This window comes from Ixodes scapularis, unplaced genomic scaffold (genome assembly GCF_016920785.2).
Source record: "Ixodes scapularis isolate PalLabHiFi unplaced genomic scaffold, ASM1692078v2 PGA_scaffold5__190_contigs__length_132052651, whole genome shotgun sequence".
NCBI classification, from domain to species: Eukaryota; Metazoa; Arthropoda; class Arachnida; order Ixodida; family Ixodidae; genus Ixodes; species Ixodes scapularis.
Window position 1 is genome coordinate 76,724,935 of NW_024609880.1, and position 15,628 is coordinate 76,740,562.

Consider the following 15,628-nt stretch of genomic DNA (forward strand, 5'->3'; position numbering starts at 1 on the left):
AAAACATTGAGACGTTTTGTGCTTGTCCCCTTTTTCATCCTACGTCTCCGGTTTTTTCAAATTTGCGTAGCATCAACCAGCTTGCCTGTTTACTTACCCTTCCTTAAGATCTGTTCGAGTAGCGCAAAAAGTATATGAATTCGATGCTAACCGTCAAATCGTATGGAGTAAACACAATGACGAGACCAGTAGTTGCCTCCTCTTGCACCTTACTGCTTCTGCAGCATCTGAGCTTACCCAGGGCGAGGTTACCAATCGAACAACCAGTAGAAGACCTAAATAAATGAGAATGGAAACAAATACCATATGGATCAACGACATGGAGACAATTGTAAAATATTTCTTAAGTGCCACGTCTCCTTGCGCCGACAAACTCTCAGCGAAACAGATAAGCTGAAAGGCTACTTCACCAGGGTATTAACACAGACGGTGACCAGAAACTTGGTGCCCATCATTCGCTCCAGGAGCCATCCTCGATGGCAGTGGCGACGGCAATCACGGCGGGTTCACTCTTCTCCTATTTTTGTTGCTTTTGTTCTTTTGTTTCACAAGTCTGATAAGCCGTGCGTGGAAGATAAGCGACGCTGCAGTCCTACATTTACGACCTCCAGAGTCTGGCGGCCAGGCCGGAAGAGCAGGGGTCAAAACTCCGCAGATACGTGGGAGCTCTCAGCCACTGCGCATCGCCTCCCGCCTTGATGCTGAATCACCTGTCCTATCGGCGGCCCTGCAACCTGTCTCCTCGCTCATCCGGGCCCCCCAAGCATCGGAAACAACTGCTACTTTCTTTAAAGCTAAGCCTTTTCCCTCGATAGACGGTTTAATTCGCTGTATTATTTAAGACAAAGTTTCCGAGCTCTCAAAAGTCTAAGAAACCTCAGGGGTAAACCAGGCCACCAGGAGTTGAGCATCGACTGCTGAATCTTGGGTGGAAGACTTTAACCTAGACGATTTAGACTTACGGAATCGGTCGAGTTCAGAAGAAGAAAGTCTAGCCTGGTTTCAAGTTGCTCTCAGACTTCGTTTTGCAAAACCAGTTCAAACAAAGATGGATTTCGACGGTGCCTTGAACAAGAGCGGAGGCTTTGGGCGCTTCCAGAAGATTCTGGCGCTCGTCTTTCTGACGACAGCCACCGCGCACTTTACTTGCAACCACATGGCTCAGGTGTTCTTGCTCATAGTACCCGAGCACTACTGGTGCCCACTTGTGGTCTCTAATGGGAACGGGAGCTTCGAAGATTCATCCGGTGTCGGGAGCGACGCTCCAGTCTTCGTGAGACAGAGCTGTCTCCTTGAGTTCGGATCCGGAACCAGCGATAGAAACGGCACCACAACTGATTACTGTGAGGGAGGATGGTACTACGAATACAACGACCTGTATCCGACCATGTCCACAGAGGTGCGTTCGAATATATATATATATATATCTATATATATATATATATATATATATATATATATATTTTTTTTTTTTTTTTAATTTACCTTACAATCACGGTATCACCATTGTCACCGAAAACTTAAGAAACGCAGGGCGTAGCGAATTCTGAGAGTTGTTTTATTGCTTTTCCGATAATGCAGCCATTGAGATTGCGGCCTTATATGATAAGAACGTTGAACAACGAAAAACGAAGGAAGAAATACGAGCATTATAAGCAATCCCTTGGGTTTCTTAAACTGCCAGTGACGATAGTATTTGATATTGATTGAGCATTCGTGCAGAGAATTTCCATCGATATTCACTTAACCACAGGATTCTTAACTTCTCGTACAGTGATCTTTGTCTTGCACTCGGAGACATCTTTCTTCCGTGGCAAGGACAGCATGTAATGCAATCTAACGTGCACGGACGGTATACAACAAATATCTGCGATAGCTGTCAAAATAAAAATATATTTTTTAATGTTTTATTTAGTACGATTATTGAACGGTAAGTTTATAAAACATACATTGCTGGCTTTTTACTCAATGGGGCTCGCCATGCAAAGTAACAATACTTGCCTATTGCGCGCCATTGCTGGTGTTTCTTGTATAGTCCCTAATAGCAAGCTTTATCACAATTTCTTATCATCCGGAAAAATAAATTTGTTGTGTCGACCTCAGTTACTATTTCAACGCCTATATGGCTAAGCAAAACACATCAAACATCCAAGATGTAAGGAGTTCGAGTGACGGTATCGCGATAAGTCTTCCTTCCAGACCTTTGATTGCGTGGTGCGTAAAACGCGCAGACGCTGGGTCAGGATCAGAAACCGCGCGATTGGAGACTCAAATATGCGCATAAACTTTTCCCATGGTGGAAAAGTTCCCGAGTCTTGCATGTTGCCATTCTCGAAATACAACGCACCGCAGTCGGCTTCATAGATTTTTTCACTTCCATGAAATGTTCACTCTTTCTGCACAGGAATTAGCGCTCAGGGGCAATCAGTCCCGGTTGACCTCTGAGTTTCGTTTTTCTATTATGGCTTTATTTTCTAGCTTTTTATTTTTATGCAACAGAATTCCCTCTTCTTCCGCTTTTTCCTATCATCCTTCTGACTCTCCTTCTTATATCTTTCCTCTAAGGCTTCTCTCTGTTAACGCTCATTGCTTACAGCAACCTTCTTATTCTTTGCTCTTACGTAGAGAGCCACGTTTTCTTTTTCTCGTCTCTGAAACCATTTGTTGCGCGATCGTAATCCGGTGATGAGTTCGACAGAGGGGAGAATATACCAATCACATGATTGTCTCTGCGCAGATAATAAAATGAAGGGTACATATCCCGATCCTTATCAGTGTCTATGTCGTTACATGGCAGTCAGTAATTGGAAATGCGTCAGTTTCATCTTTCACCCTATATCAGAGATAGTGTCTGTAACACCTTTTTGACCAGACAGTGAAATGCACGCTGATATTCTTTTTAATATATCGAGACGAGGTACTACCTTTACACGCTATGTAGAGATCTGCGTCGCCAAAAAGACAACCAAAAACACTACTGAACTTTGCGATTTGTATACCGTCCTCATATATTTTTCACCGATTATACCGCCCCTTGTTTTACATCTTATATAAAAACATAATACAAATCTTCTTTTAAGGCATTCTGCTCAGAATATTAATTTCCGCATCTGTGTTTATATACACTAATGCAGAAGCAAATACTGTAAAGGACTTAATTTTCGCGAGGACCTAATTTTCGCGAATTTCGCGAATAGCCTACAATTCCCGAAAAATAGGTCCCGCGAACAATTCCGGTAAAATGTAAACACACTACCGCGTCGCGAAAATTAGAACCCGCGAATTATTAAAAAAACTTCAGCTTTGACCAAAATTGCAAGATATTGAGCCCGCGAAAAATATGTCGTTTACAGTATATGTTTGTTTTTACGTGTCTGCTTGTATGTATAACGTAGACATCTTTGCTGAAGAAAGACTCTTGCATGTTTCTGTCCAAATATATATCCGTCTCTAAACTAGCAAATATATCATACATACAAACCTGAACCAGCGCATTCTTTATACTGGGTTGGACCTAGGAAAAAAAATCCTATTTTTCGAACTGCAAAAATAAACTACCCATTTCAGAAAGAAGAAGCTCCGTATAAGCGTGACGCTAGCGGCGATGATAGAACGTGAAAGTTTAAGAGCATGACATTATCTAGGTCAAAAGTTAAAGGAGATAAAAATAAATCTTTTCTATAAGAAGAAGTCCACTTCGGCCTAATATTTATCAAATCAAGAAATAACATTGTTTCACTTATTTCAGTAAAATATCATTGTCAGAAAGAGATAAAACAAGATTGCCTCTCTTGCCGACAAGTTTCTACAACTGGAATACATCCCAGAAGCGCTTACAAGGGCATTTCATGATTTGGCGATATTATGCCTGGATGAAGGTTGGCTCATAAAAGCTATAGTTTTTCTGTTTCACATTTTGATCCAGGTAATATTATGTTCTCAAACTTTCACACGCCATCCCCACCGCAGGCGCCGTCATTCACGCGGAATTCTAGCTTACTGCGACGCGCAGTTAATTTAGGCGAGCCGAAAAAGAGGATTTTATTTTCTCGATACATGCCTGTCTTGATTATCGCGTGTGTTGTATACATGCTGGCATAGGCGTAGACTACCGGGGGGGGGGGGGGGGGGGGGGGGCGGGGGAGGGGGCATCGGGGCTCGTGCCCCTCCACCCCCCTTCCCCCGGGCCATGATCCTTACCGAGACGCTGTTTACGTGCCATGTAACGTCCTTCTAGTAGTGGTATGTAAACAAAATAACGCACACAGTGACTGACACATGGCGATATACATACACTGTAAAACCCGGGAAAATGCAAAGTCTACGGCGCTGCATGCAGGCATTCATGGAACAGGATGCCTGCTCAAGACACGGGCATGTCTAAAACAAACAGTGGCTGATAACATGCAGGCCACAGCAGGCCTCCCAGTGCAGATATAAATGAAAACACAAATACTAGACGGTTTGGCCGTGCACCAGGTATTCTTATAACTCTTGTTGCTAGGCCACGTCGATCTCCAGATTGGGAAGCTCTCGTGATCTGTCGCCACCGATGTGGATGCCCGAAGGGCTGTAATTGCGTAGAACGGGCCACTCCCACACATGATTACGAACAAAGCAATATTAAATAGTGCGTTCTGTACTTAATGTATATATGTCATGTCTCGAAGTTCCTTCACTAACAGTATTAGTTGTGTATTGGATTCACTAACAGTATCACTAACAGTATTAGCAGTATTGGATTAAACCAATACTAACAGTATTAGCTTACATCTTTTAGGTGGAAGTTTTGAGACACTTGTAGAAACATGAGCGCGTCTTCAGAACTTCCAATTTTAGCTGACCAGCAAAAGCGCTGTAGTCCAACATCGCTAGGTGGAACTTTTGCTATGCCGTCATACTGTTGAATAGACTACTTCCATAAAGTCCTGCATGCAACACGGCGCGCTTTGCACCCTGGTAACTGGTTGGCCAGGGAGGAGGATGGCATGGTTTCGGTTTCAATCGACACGTCGACAAGAGATTATACACAGAGCGTTGACTATTAACGGCCGTTATCTCATGTTTCCTGGTCCCGAGAGCGTCGTTTGTGGTCTCTAAACTAACCTAAAGGGCCAGACCTCGAAGCTTTAGCACAAGCCTGAGACGTATAGCTTGTCTTAACACATGCTTGCTGTATTTTGTACTTGAGCCTTCCTGTTAGCGTTCCAATCGAGGTATGTGGACGAGCCAGTGCTGGGAATCTCGACGCTGCGAAGCTCGGGGATCTTGCTTGTGTACGAATCAACAAGCTGTAGCAACCAATAAATATGCATACATCGAGCTCGCACCTTTACATTAGTATTGTTGATCAGGCAGTTTGTTTGTTTCGTGCGTCCATAGATGAAATATTACTTTTTGCGATTACTGTTTTTCTTAATATGCCTGAGTATGCGAGGTAAAACTAGGAGGCGCCAATGAAAAGCTCAATTTTAACACACTTCTTATCTCTTATCTGTACTGACCCGCAGCACTGCACGAAGCGAAGTCCCCACCCGCTTGCATTCCACTAATATTCAACATCGCGTACGCGCATAAAGTTATCCTGCAATCATATAGGCAAATTCGCACATACAGATCGTTTTAAGAAAGCAAAAGTCGAACACTTGCGTGAAGAATGTCGCACCGTTCGCCGGAAGTGCGACGGACAGGTGCGCCAAACGAACGAATTCAAAGCGCGTTTGAATTGCTAATGGCCATAATATTTGTTGTGTGTTTGCTTTCTTCCTACCTGAGTATGCCGAGATAATTTCAGACACACCGTTCAGGCACAGATCTTGGGCGTCAGTAAAAGCTCGTCCAAAAAGGCTCCGTCGTAGCTAGCCGATCTCAGCGTTTGCGAAAAGTTATTCTATCAGCATAAAATTTGATTGGGAGATATATGATGACACGGGGAAGACATCATGGTAACTTCTGTGCAGTAGTGAGGTCGAATTTATTACGTTTCCTTAAAAGTTCATGCGTAAACGCTGGGTTCAACTTTGATACCCTGTGAGGATGCGGCTTGCTTTTCGCCCAATGAAGTAACAAGAAGCGGACGTTTGGCAAACAAAATACGTGTAAGGCTCCAGATGAACAAATTTCAGTTTTAGTTCGCTGGTACTAAACGGGATTATTGAAATTGAGCTCAAACGCGCACTCGTGGGGTGAGGTGACTAAGTCACGATACGTTTGCATACGCATGCACAATATCCGGTGTTTCGGGAACCAAGGAAAGATCCCCGGTCTTCGTTTTGAATCGCTCGAGAATGAGTGTATTGTATGTTCGTGAAAAGTCAGATAATCGAAAACGCAAGCAGCGAGTTCGGTCACGGCGTGATAGCATGAGATGAAGCTGCTCAGTCGAAACCAAAACTGAGTGGCCAACTAGTTCCCAGAGTGCACTGCGTGGTATTTCGCCGCGATGGGGCGCGTCGGTTTTGGAAGAAGTCCATTAGATTGTGGCACGCCAAGGCTGTTGCTTGGATAAATATCTACTAAATGTATACGTGGGCACCATATCGGAACATACAATATATATATATATATATATATATATATATATATATATATATATATATATATATATATATATATATATATATATTTTTTTTTTTATAATTTTTTTTTTGCTGAACAGGGAAGTAGTCACGCCGAACGCTAGAATCTGAGCTAATGACGAAGCTGAAAATACGATTACATAAAAAAATGCGGTTTGCACAGGGAGAAAGGTTGCGTTTACGGGGTGGGACCATAGTGCGTCGAATCGAAATTGGACTGTTTTGATTGGGTGTAAATGGATAGAAGAGAGACGAGTAGGGAAACAGGGCGCGTGTGAATAGTCCCTTCTCGATTCGATACGTTACGACTGCATTTATATGCTTCATGTTTCACCTGCTCATTGTCCTTGTGCACATTTGACTCTTTAATATTTAATCGTACTATGAAGTTCCTTACTCGCTGGGATTCTTCTATTGTTCACTGTGATTGGCTGTCTTCGTGTGCCCCAGAAAAGTGAAGTTACATACTTTTTTATGGTTGATATAAATAAATAAATATATATATATATTATGCGAGTACGTCGAGAGACATGTGCAAATTGCAAATTTCCTCTTCTAATCTTTGCACCAATAAATCGTTCAAGCGTCTTTTAATTATTAAAATATCCGCTGCTTAAATGCGTCACATATACCCGTGAGAACTTCACGCATATAGATGCTTCCGAGGGAGCGCAAGAAATGAATCAACTAAAGTCCCTGACAGCCTAAAAAACGCAAGGCGTGACGTAATATGTGCCCGTTTCTTGTCACGTGATTTGTCCTTCGGCGTTCTGATTGGCTAAAACAGCAATCTCATTGATTGCGGTGCTATAATAAGACGTTCAGGACGAGCCGCGCCCTGACTTTCTGAAGCTATCAATGATTCTAAAAATCATTGTTTTTTTTTTCTTTTTAAATTGAAGCAAAGTTAGACGAAAAAAAAAAAAAGAAAAAAGAAGAGACGCAGCATATAAAGTGAGTGACCCAATAACCTCGGGATGTGCCCTTTTTCCAGAACAACTGGGTCTGCGGAGACGCCTGGAAGCAGTACGTATTGCACACGACATTCTGGATTGGCTCCATGTCCGGATATGTCACTTCGGGATTCCTCGCCGACAAGTGAGTACGAGAAGATAAAAAAAAAAGGAACACGCGGACAATTACGGTTATATAGGAACGTCAAATTTTTGCTTCACGTATGCAGCACATACGTGAAGCTTCACGTATGCAGCATACGCTTCACGTATGCAGCATCTACGTACTGCATATGTGCCGCAGTACTGCGGCACATATGCAGTACGTCGAGTGAATGGTCTTGCTAAAAGAAACATGGCTTGCATTGGCGTTACATAAGTTGTCATTGTATGAATCTTGATACTAAGGGTGTACTTTCTGCAGTATAATGCCTCGCCTTATCGATTTTTTTTTCGGCAACAATAAGTAAGAATGACTTCCAGCATGGTGACAACCACGTTACGTTCAAGCCGCGTATAGGAACAGGCATCGCACTATCAAATCAAATCAAATCAGTTTATTTTCTGCCACAAAAATACATTCGTGACAAAGGCGCTGGAAAAAAAAAGCTGCACGTTAGCAGCTTGGCGAGTCCCAGCGCCTTAATACAAGGCAGGGCGCTGGGACTTGCCAAGCATCATCCGGTCATGTAATTAGTCTGTTGACTACGTGGTGCGTTAACTATTCCAAGTTAGCAGTTCATACTGCATTGGCAAAAGTGCTTATATATAGGGGAAGCACAATGACGCCGTTTTAAGGAATTTGCCCGGTGTTTAAATCCCCACGTACAACTGGTATCACTCTTGACTACCACCGGTTTCGTAATGGGCCGGCAATGTGCAGAAGTGAATCACATGTTCGTGACGTCCCTACTGCATGATGCACGTTTAAGACCTTACAGGTTAGCTACACTGGCAGAATCGTCCATCTGAAGCAGACGCACGAGTCGCCTCAGTTTATTGCAGATTAAAGTCCCATTCACAAAGGAGCGTTTTCTGACGTCTTCTTGTCGAGAATCTTTGATACAGCCATGCTTAGTACGTCCCGTCCACAGCTATACTCCTTGAATTGGTTGCCACGCTTCATACAGAGCACCGATGTCCTGGTGACTCTCTACGGAAGCAGACGTAAACCCTCGTAACATAACGCAAGTTAGCAAGCGGTATGCTATGTGAACGGTCCTTAACTTCTTCCTGCCAAAATACCGACTCTACAACCCCTCCGTTCTGCGTCGCTCGTACAGGTTCGGCCGCAAGGTGGCCATCTGCGTGCTGGCCACCATCAGCGCTCTGGCCAACCTCATTCCTCTGTTCATCAACCAGCACCTGGGCCTCGCCATCGCGAGACTGGTGGCGGGAATGGGCGCAGAGAGTGTCTGCTCCACCATCTTTGTACTGGGTGAGTGAGCGGTTCCAACCAGGTGATTGGATGAAACAGTGGCTGGGGTTTTCTGCCTGCGAAGGAGCGACATCGACTGAACCCGTTCACTCGTCGACCTGTTTCTCTTGTTTTATCTAACCGTTTATGTGTACAGGGTGCTTGATTTTAATTCATATATATTTTTGAAAACAAATAGGTGAGAGTTACATGGGTGCCGCCTTTACTATACATTTACTAAGCTCTGCAGGCATTAAACGAGGAACTAATCAACGCTCTAAGCAAGAAAATTAACTAACATTTGTTAATTAACTTTGTAAATATTGATTTCCTGACGTTACATTGTCACGTGATTTCATGCTGTCACCTGACGTCACAGCGTCGTGTGACGTCAATGTGCCACTGGCCGTACTTCACATGGTGACACCTTGCAAAGAGATACGTGTGAGCACGGACACCAAAATCCCAAGAGCTGGCCCTGTATAAGTGCCACGTATATAAAGGGGTATTCACACGAGGGAGAAATCCCGGGGATTTCTCCCCGGCACGCTCGCATCACGAGATGAAAACGCGAGGCTTTTGCACATCGCAAAGCCTGACGTTTTCGTCGTGGGATGCGCGTGTCAGGGAGAAATCCCCGGGATTTCTCCCTCGTGTGAATACCCCTTATAGAACAAAAGTATATATGAGAGACACATACTTGGCATCCAACGTGTTTCATAATTTTACCAAGTGCTTCAGAACATGCGCAAACTAGGCACACGAAAAAAAGAAGAAAAAAAGAAAAAAGTATTGTCGAGTCGTTTACGGCAAGGCCATAATTCCCTTGGAGCGACTCGAGCGAGAACAAAACATGACCACGAGACCGCTCTGTGACTGGAGTCGATTCCAATTAGGCTCTCTTCCAGAAAAGGAGGAAAAAAAGATAACGACTCCCAGCGTGTAAAAACGATTTCATACGACTTGTCGGAAGGCGTATTGTGTTGCGGCATACAGATCGGCTCCTTGGTCGGAATGTTGAATTTCAGCTTCTGTGTTTTTCTGGAGTTTTTTTTTTTTCTGTTTTGTTTTGTTTGTTACAGCTGGCCTTGATAATTAGGTATCTTGTAAAAGGAGTGCGTTTCCGTCGCGTCCTGTGTGATGGAACGCGGAGGCAACATTGTGACAATGAGAAGTTTATTCAAAGTGTCATACCATCATTGATATCGACGATGTCGCCCTCGATGCTCAGCTTTCTTCTCGATATATTTTTAAAAGAAGAAATAAAGGTAACTGAGACGTTTATTCAGAAGAGGATCAGTTAGCTTCCAGATATGACGTACTACGTTCATTCTAGTGCGTAGAGAAATGCAGTTTTGTCGGTGCGGTATACGACTGCAGCCTGAGATGTTTGTACTCGGGGACAACTTTATCTGGCAATGCAGTCGCATGTACTGCAACGTGCGGCCTTGTACGAGAATGCAGGATTCAATGATCAATTGATTGGCGGCGCAATAAAGTGTCTTTTTGGCACATAACTTCACCTAAATCTCCAAAAGTATGCATTCTGTTTCGGAATATGAATCGTAAAATTTGAACCGAACTTCCACTTCAGTGCATATTTAAAGCAGCCGTGAAATCTCGTTTGTATGAGGAAAGACAACAACCGAACAGTGTCTTTCGTCTTGTAACGTCTTCCGAACTACGCCTTTTTTTTCACTCGTTATATACTACACGCATCTGCCACACATCAAACGCGTGTATACGTGACGTTGACGCAACTCCCTAACAGAATCCGCTTTGCTATTGGTTTCTACAAATTTTGTTTCTTTCAACGCACGAAGGACGTTTTTGGCACAGGCTCGGAAGGCTGAACGCGACCTTGCATAACAGTATTCGGCGTTGGAAGAGCGGCGCGTTGACGTCGAATGCATTCGTCGTGGGCGCGCTTCTTTTTTCCGCGAATTATTTCGAAGGACGTGAAGCGGCTTCGCGCCGCAACTTAGCAATATATTTTTTTTTAAATTTTTTGTTATAGCGGTTTTTCTTTTTTTTTTTTTTTTTCTATTCAATCGCATATTCAGGTCTCTGACGGTGTCGAAGCTGTTGTGTCATACCGGCGTAACAGTAAGTTTAAGCCGAGCCTCCCTCCTGGAATTCGACGACGCGTTCCTTCGGAGCTCTTCGCGCACGTCTAGAGAATTGCAATGTACCATTGTCTGCACTGCGTTCGTGCCTAAGCTGAGAGTACGGTGGAAGCTACGTGCCTCGTCGGACCAGTCGGACGTCTACGTTGCAGCACGTGTTCGCGCTCCGGCCCGTACCCACGCGCAAGACAGCGGGATCAGATGGCGAAGGAAAGGCCGTTGATTGGTCCGACGAGTTCGTAGCTCCCAACTCGAATTGTCAATCTATACAAATGAATTTTTTTTTGAAGTGTCCACTGGGTTGCTTGAGGATACTTCGGTTGAAATCTGGATGACATAACTTTTTTATTGCGTGTCGGAAGCCGGTGTAACTGTAATGCACGCCGTGCTGGATTTCTTACATTTGTCGCTTTTGACGAGGCACGTAGTGCAATGTGGCTTTTGCTTCTTTTTTTTTTTTAACTACGCGTTAAGAGTACTTATTTTTTATATATATATTCTTAGTGGCCTTGGTGTTTTTATTCAACTACAATCACTCTTTCTACAGTGAATGAGACTCCGGTGTTAGCAATATCAACCGCAAACAAAAAAGGAACCAAAAAGCGAGAACGCTCGTGAGACAAATTCACGCCCTGCGTTTCTTAAACTATCAATAACTATAAACTTTTAATGGAGTCGTGTCTCTTTTAAACTTTCGTAAAGGCGTCAGAATGTTTCGTTTTACGCGTGAGCTTGAATAATAATTATAATGTCTATTCGAACTCCAGTGTAACCCTTATGAATGTGAACTCAAACAAGTGACAGTGCCAATGTAGCTTTGCCAGTTATTCGATGTCCTTGTTCTATTTTCACGACCTTTCATACACTTGAAAATGCATGCTAGTTTATTCCGCAGGGTTGTCTTCACCCGCCCATGGTTAATATTGACGAAAGCGTCGTGCACACATGCCACTAAAAAAAGAGATGAATTAACGACAATTAACTGTGTGGAACATACAAAAAAAAATCTAATTTGCATCTAAGCATACATCTTTTATTCTTATTGGTGCCAGTGTGCTAGGGCTAAAATAAAAGAGGCTTTGGAACTTTTCGGGAGAGGGGAACAGGGGGGGAAAGGGGGGGGGGGGGGCGACGATTTTTGTATAGGGGGGGAGCGATTTTCCGCCCCCCCCCCCTATACAATATATTGTTTACAATATATTTTTGAAATGTCTGGAATAAAAAGCGATCCTCTCCCCCCCCCCCCCCCCCCCCCCCCCCATTGCTTTTTATTTTGACGCCACTGTAAAATTACATGAAAGCTCATGAATGCAGTGAACAGGGACATCTTTTTATTTTCGGCCGATTCTACTGAATCTAATAAATTGCGTTACGTCATACCATATAAGGTAGCCTGTCATTCTTAAATTGTGTTAAAAACGCCGTGTTACCCCAGATGGCACAGTGGTACCCTGGCAATTTTCCGTCAAAGGTTTAGATTTGGCACCAAAATATCACCTCGAGTACGGCTAGGCAGGACGATTGATAACATCCTGTATGCGAGTAGGGGATGATAAATTTTTATACGTTCGGACACAATAAGTTGCGGTCCCCGGAGCGAATCAGCTATGCTATTGTCTCACCTGCATTCACCAGGAACAGGAGAATACATATTTAATATTGCGTGTCGACTTTTTATAAAGGGAATATTTTGATTGGTAAGTGGCTTCGGTTTTTCTAAGTCTCGAAACATAGTTCTCTCTTTTCATGCCTCAGCCGTTTACGTTCACTGCATCGCTTTCGCTGTCCCTCTACTTTTTTTTTTTACATTTATCTTTTGATATTGACTGCTGCTGATGCCACCGCTCACAGCTCACCGCCCTCACCAAAGACTCGTGTTCATAACTGTTCGGTGCGTGCGTGAACACATTAAATATCATGGTCGCTTCAGTCAGTAGCAAAGCCAGGGAACTGCTCTGTCTCCTCTCTTGTCCTGCCTTTGTTTCTTTTTTTCTTCTTTTTGTCGCTGGCTCTATCCCTGCATCTACTCGGCATTTATCGCCTGATAACTTGGAAAGGGGCCATCTTTCAACATGTCCGCTTAGGTCTTGAATAAAAATAAAAAAAACACACGTTCATTTGTGAAAAAAAAAGAAGAAAAGAAAAGGCGGTCGCACTATGGCGTTGCCTGACAAGAAAATAAAGATTAAGATGTTTTACTGAGACCGATTTTCTCCAGATTGGAGACTACGGATCTCAGCAGTTAAAGTCTTCTCTCGGAATCGCCTGTAGGCTTTATCATTGCTTTCATATCTTTCGGCTTATCTTGGGTGCTTAGAGTTGCTACTGTTCCATCTCCTTTTTTTTTCTCCGTGGTGTTTACATTCTCCCATAGATGGTGGTCAATGTTGAGTGGCGTCCTTTTTCTGCAGAAGGTAATACTGGTGGTTTTGGCATAAATTCTATATCTTGCATCTTTTTCTTTCCTCTTATTTTTTGAGGGTTGGACGCTGCCAGTCCTTATTCCTCCCGGGGGAACTGTTTGACATCTCCTGAGTTTAGGGGAAATTAAGTCTTGTTCTCCGGGATGTCTGTTTTGTAGTTGCTCATTTAGAGGCCTCTTTGCCTTGTTTGTGGTGGGTTTTGGGCCGCATTCATAACTCCAATTGTATGATTCAATGAGGTATGGGTGATCCTGTTGAGATTGACTCGCGTTGTCGGAAAAGATGAAACGACTACACTCTGTCGGAAAAGATGAAACGACTACACTCTTTGGCGACTTTGTTAGCAAACTCATTTTCCCATATTCCCGCGTGTCCTGGGATACTACGCAGGAGTTATAACGCCAGAGTTACAACACAGGAATGGCTGCGTGTGTTGTCCTCTGTCCCCGTAAGTGTATCCTCATTCGTGCTGTCTATAGTTCATGTCCAACGCGCTCCCTTACACATCATTACAGGAGTATTGTCGTGTTATCGTTCTTGATTATTGCCATCCTCAGTATTTTTTTTTTGTTTTGTTATGCTTGCCACTTGGTTTACCTTACATGCTGTGATGACTCCTTGCGAGTCTGTACAAATTATTTTTTCTTTTTGTGTGAATTTATGCGGCGTGTTCTAATGTAGCTAGAACGGCTTTCGCTTTAGCTTCCTCCGGATTGTCTGCTAATGTTGGGTACATCCACGTGCCTTTGTTTAGCTGATGGAATGCGATTGGCTCGTGGTTGTTTTCCACTGCACCACTGGGGTAGTATAGCGCTGCCTCGGGGTCGTTATTACGAGCTCGATTTCTTCGCTGTGTTTTCCGGTCTTCTTTTCTGATGCACAGGGCCCATGTTCTGGAAAATGGGTGTAGATGGACCTATCGTTATTTGTTCACATGGCGGCACCTGTTCTGAAAAACCTTCTAGTCCGTGCGTGTCTTGGTCTAGAAAATTCATTATTTGTAGCCCTGGTTTAGTGTTCATCATCTTGATTTTGCGTACTCTACCTGTGTATTTCGTAGTTTCTCGAAGCTGGGGAAAGGGACGAATTTCTGTATTTTTTTTTTAAATCTTTACGTAAGGTGGTAGATCTGTGATACACCTTCACGCGTCGTTTAGTAAACTGCATGTTTTTTCTTTTCTGATTATCAATGTTGTAAAATCTTAGCCCGTCTAGGGTGGATGGAAAAAACGTCTATTCAAATCACATTAGTGGGGGTGGTTGCGCTATTGCATAGTCTTTTTAAGGGACGGGTGTAGTTAGACTGCTTTGCTAATACCAGTCTTCACCAAAAAGGACAATACAGATTTCAGCATAGTCAGACGTCAGATTTTATTCTCCGTCACCTTTCGGCAGGCTTCAAGGTTCTAACCCTTCGTCTAATAATGTAAATGCTTCACATCTTTCTTCTTTGAAGAGGTCTCGAAGGTGATTTTCTTGTAGATGTTACTCCTGCCGACAGATATGGAACCACCCACCACCCTTGAGAACGCGACTCCAAGAGAACATATATCTTACGATGCTGGCTTGAAATGTGTGTCCAGTGATGGAGTTCACCATTCCTGAACGGCGTACCCTGATCGGCTTCGTGTGGGCCTTCAGCTGGACCCTGATGGCGTCGGCGTACCCCTGGTACGCGGACCTGATCCAGAGCTGGAGGGGTCTCGTCATCACAAACTCCGCACTTAGCGCCGTCATCCTAGTGCTCCTCTGGTAAGTGTAATCTTGCGCAAGCCTGGCAACCACGTGCTAAAAGATGGTTAAGCTAGGTGGCGCCAGCTGCCGCCCGTTACAAAAGGTATAGCCAATACCATTCATCCATCCATCCATCCATCCACGATTGTGGGACACAAGCTATATGTGGCTTGCACTATGGTGCCTGGAGCGCGTCTTGGACTGGTTTGTTTAGAGTCCTATCTCCCGCCCATACATCAAAAGTTGTACCGAAGTGGCAACAAATAACGTCACAGAAGCCAGCGTCTTCTGCTGGCGGATCTCGCGATCCTGGCGGTTGGTCGTAGAAATGCTGGCGGAAATCACGAGCAAACGCGAGTGTCGCTGTCGTCGCGGCGTTCCAAGGTCTGGCTGCGGA

The 15,628-nt window shown here is 43.9% G+C and overlaps 1 protein-coding gene across 1 annotated transcript in view; it reads left to right on the forward strand.

Annotated features, from left to right (window-relative positions):
- Positions 1-428: 428 nt before the first annotated feature.
- LOC8025958 (solute carrier family 22 member 7) overlaps positions 429-15,628 on the forward strand; it is a 44,540-nt gene continuing 29,340 nt past the window's right edge. Inside the window, exons 1-4 of the mRNA XM_040205725.3 lie at positions 429-1,399; positions 7,573-7,676; positions 8,815-8,969; positions 15,081-15,249. Coding sequence (XP_040061659.1) covers positions 1,049-1,399; positions 7,573-7,676; positions 8,815-8,969; positions 15,081-15,249 — 779 coding nt within the window. The 5' untranslated portion in view covers positions 429-1,048. The remainder of the gene's footprint in view (positions 1,400-7,572; positions 7,677-8,814; positions 8,970-15,080; positions 15,250-15,628) is intronic.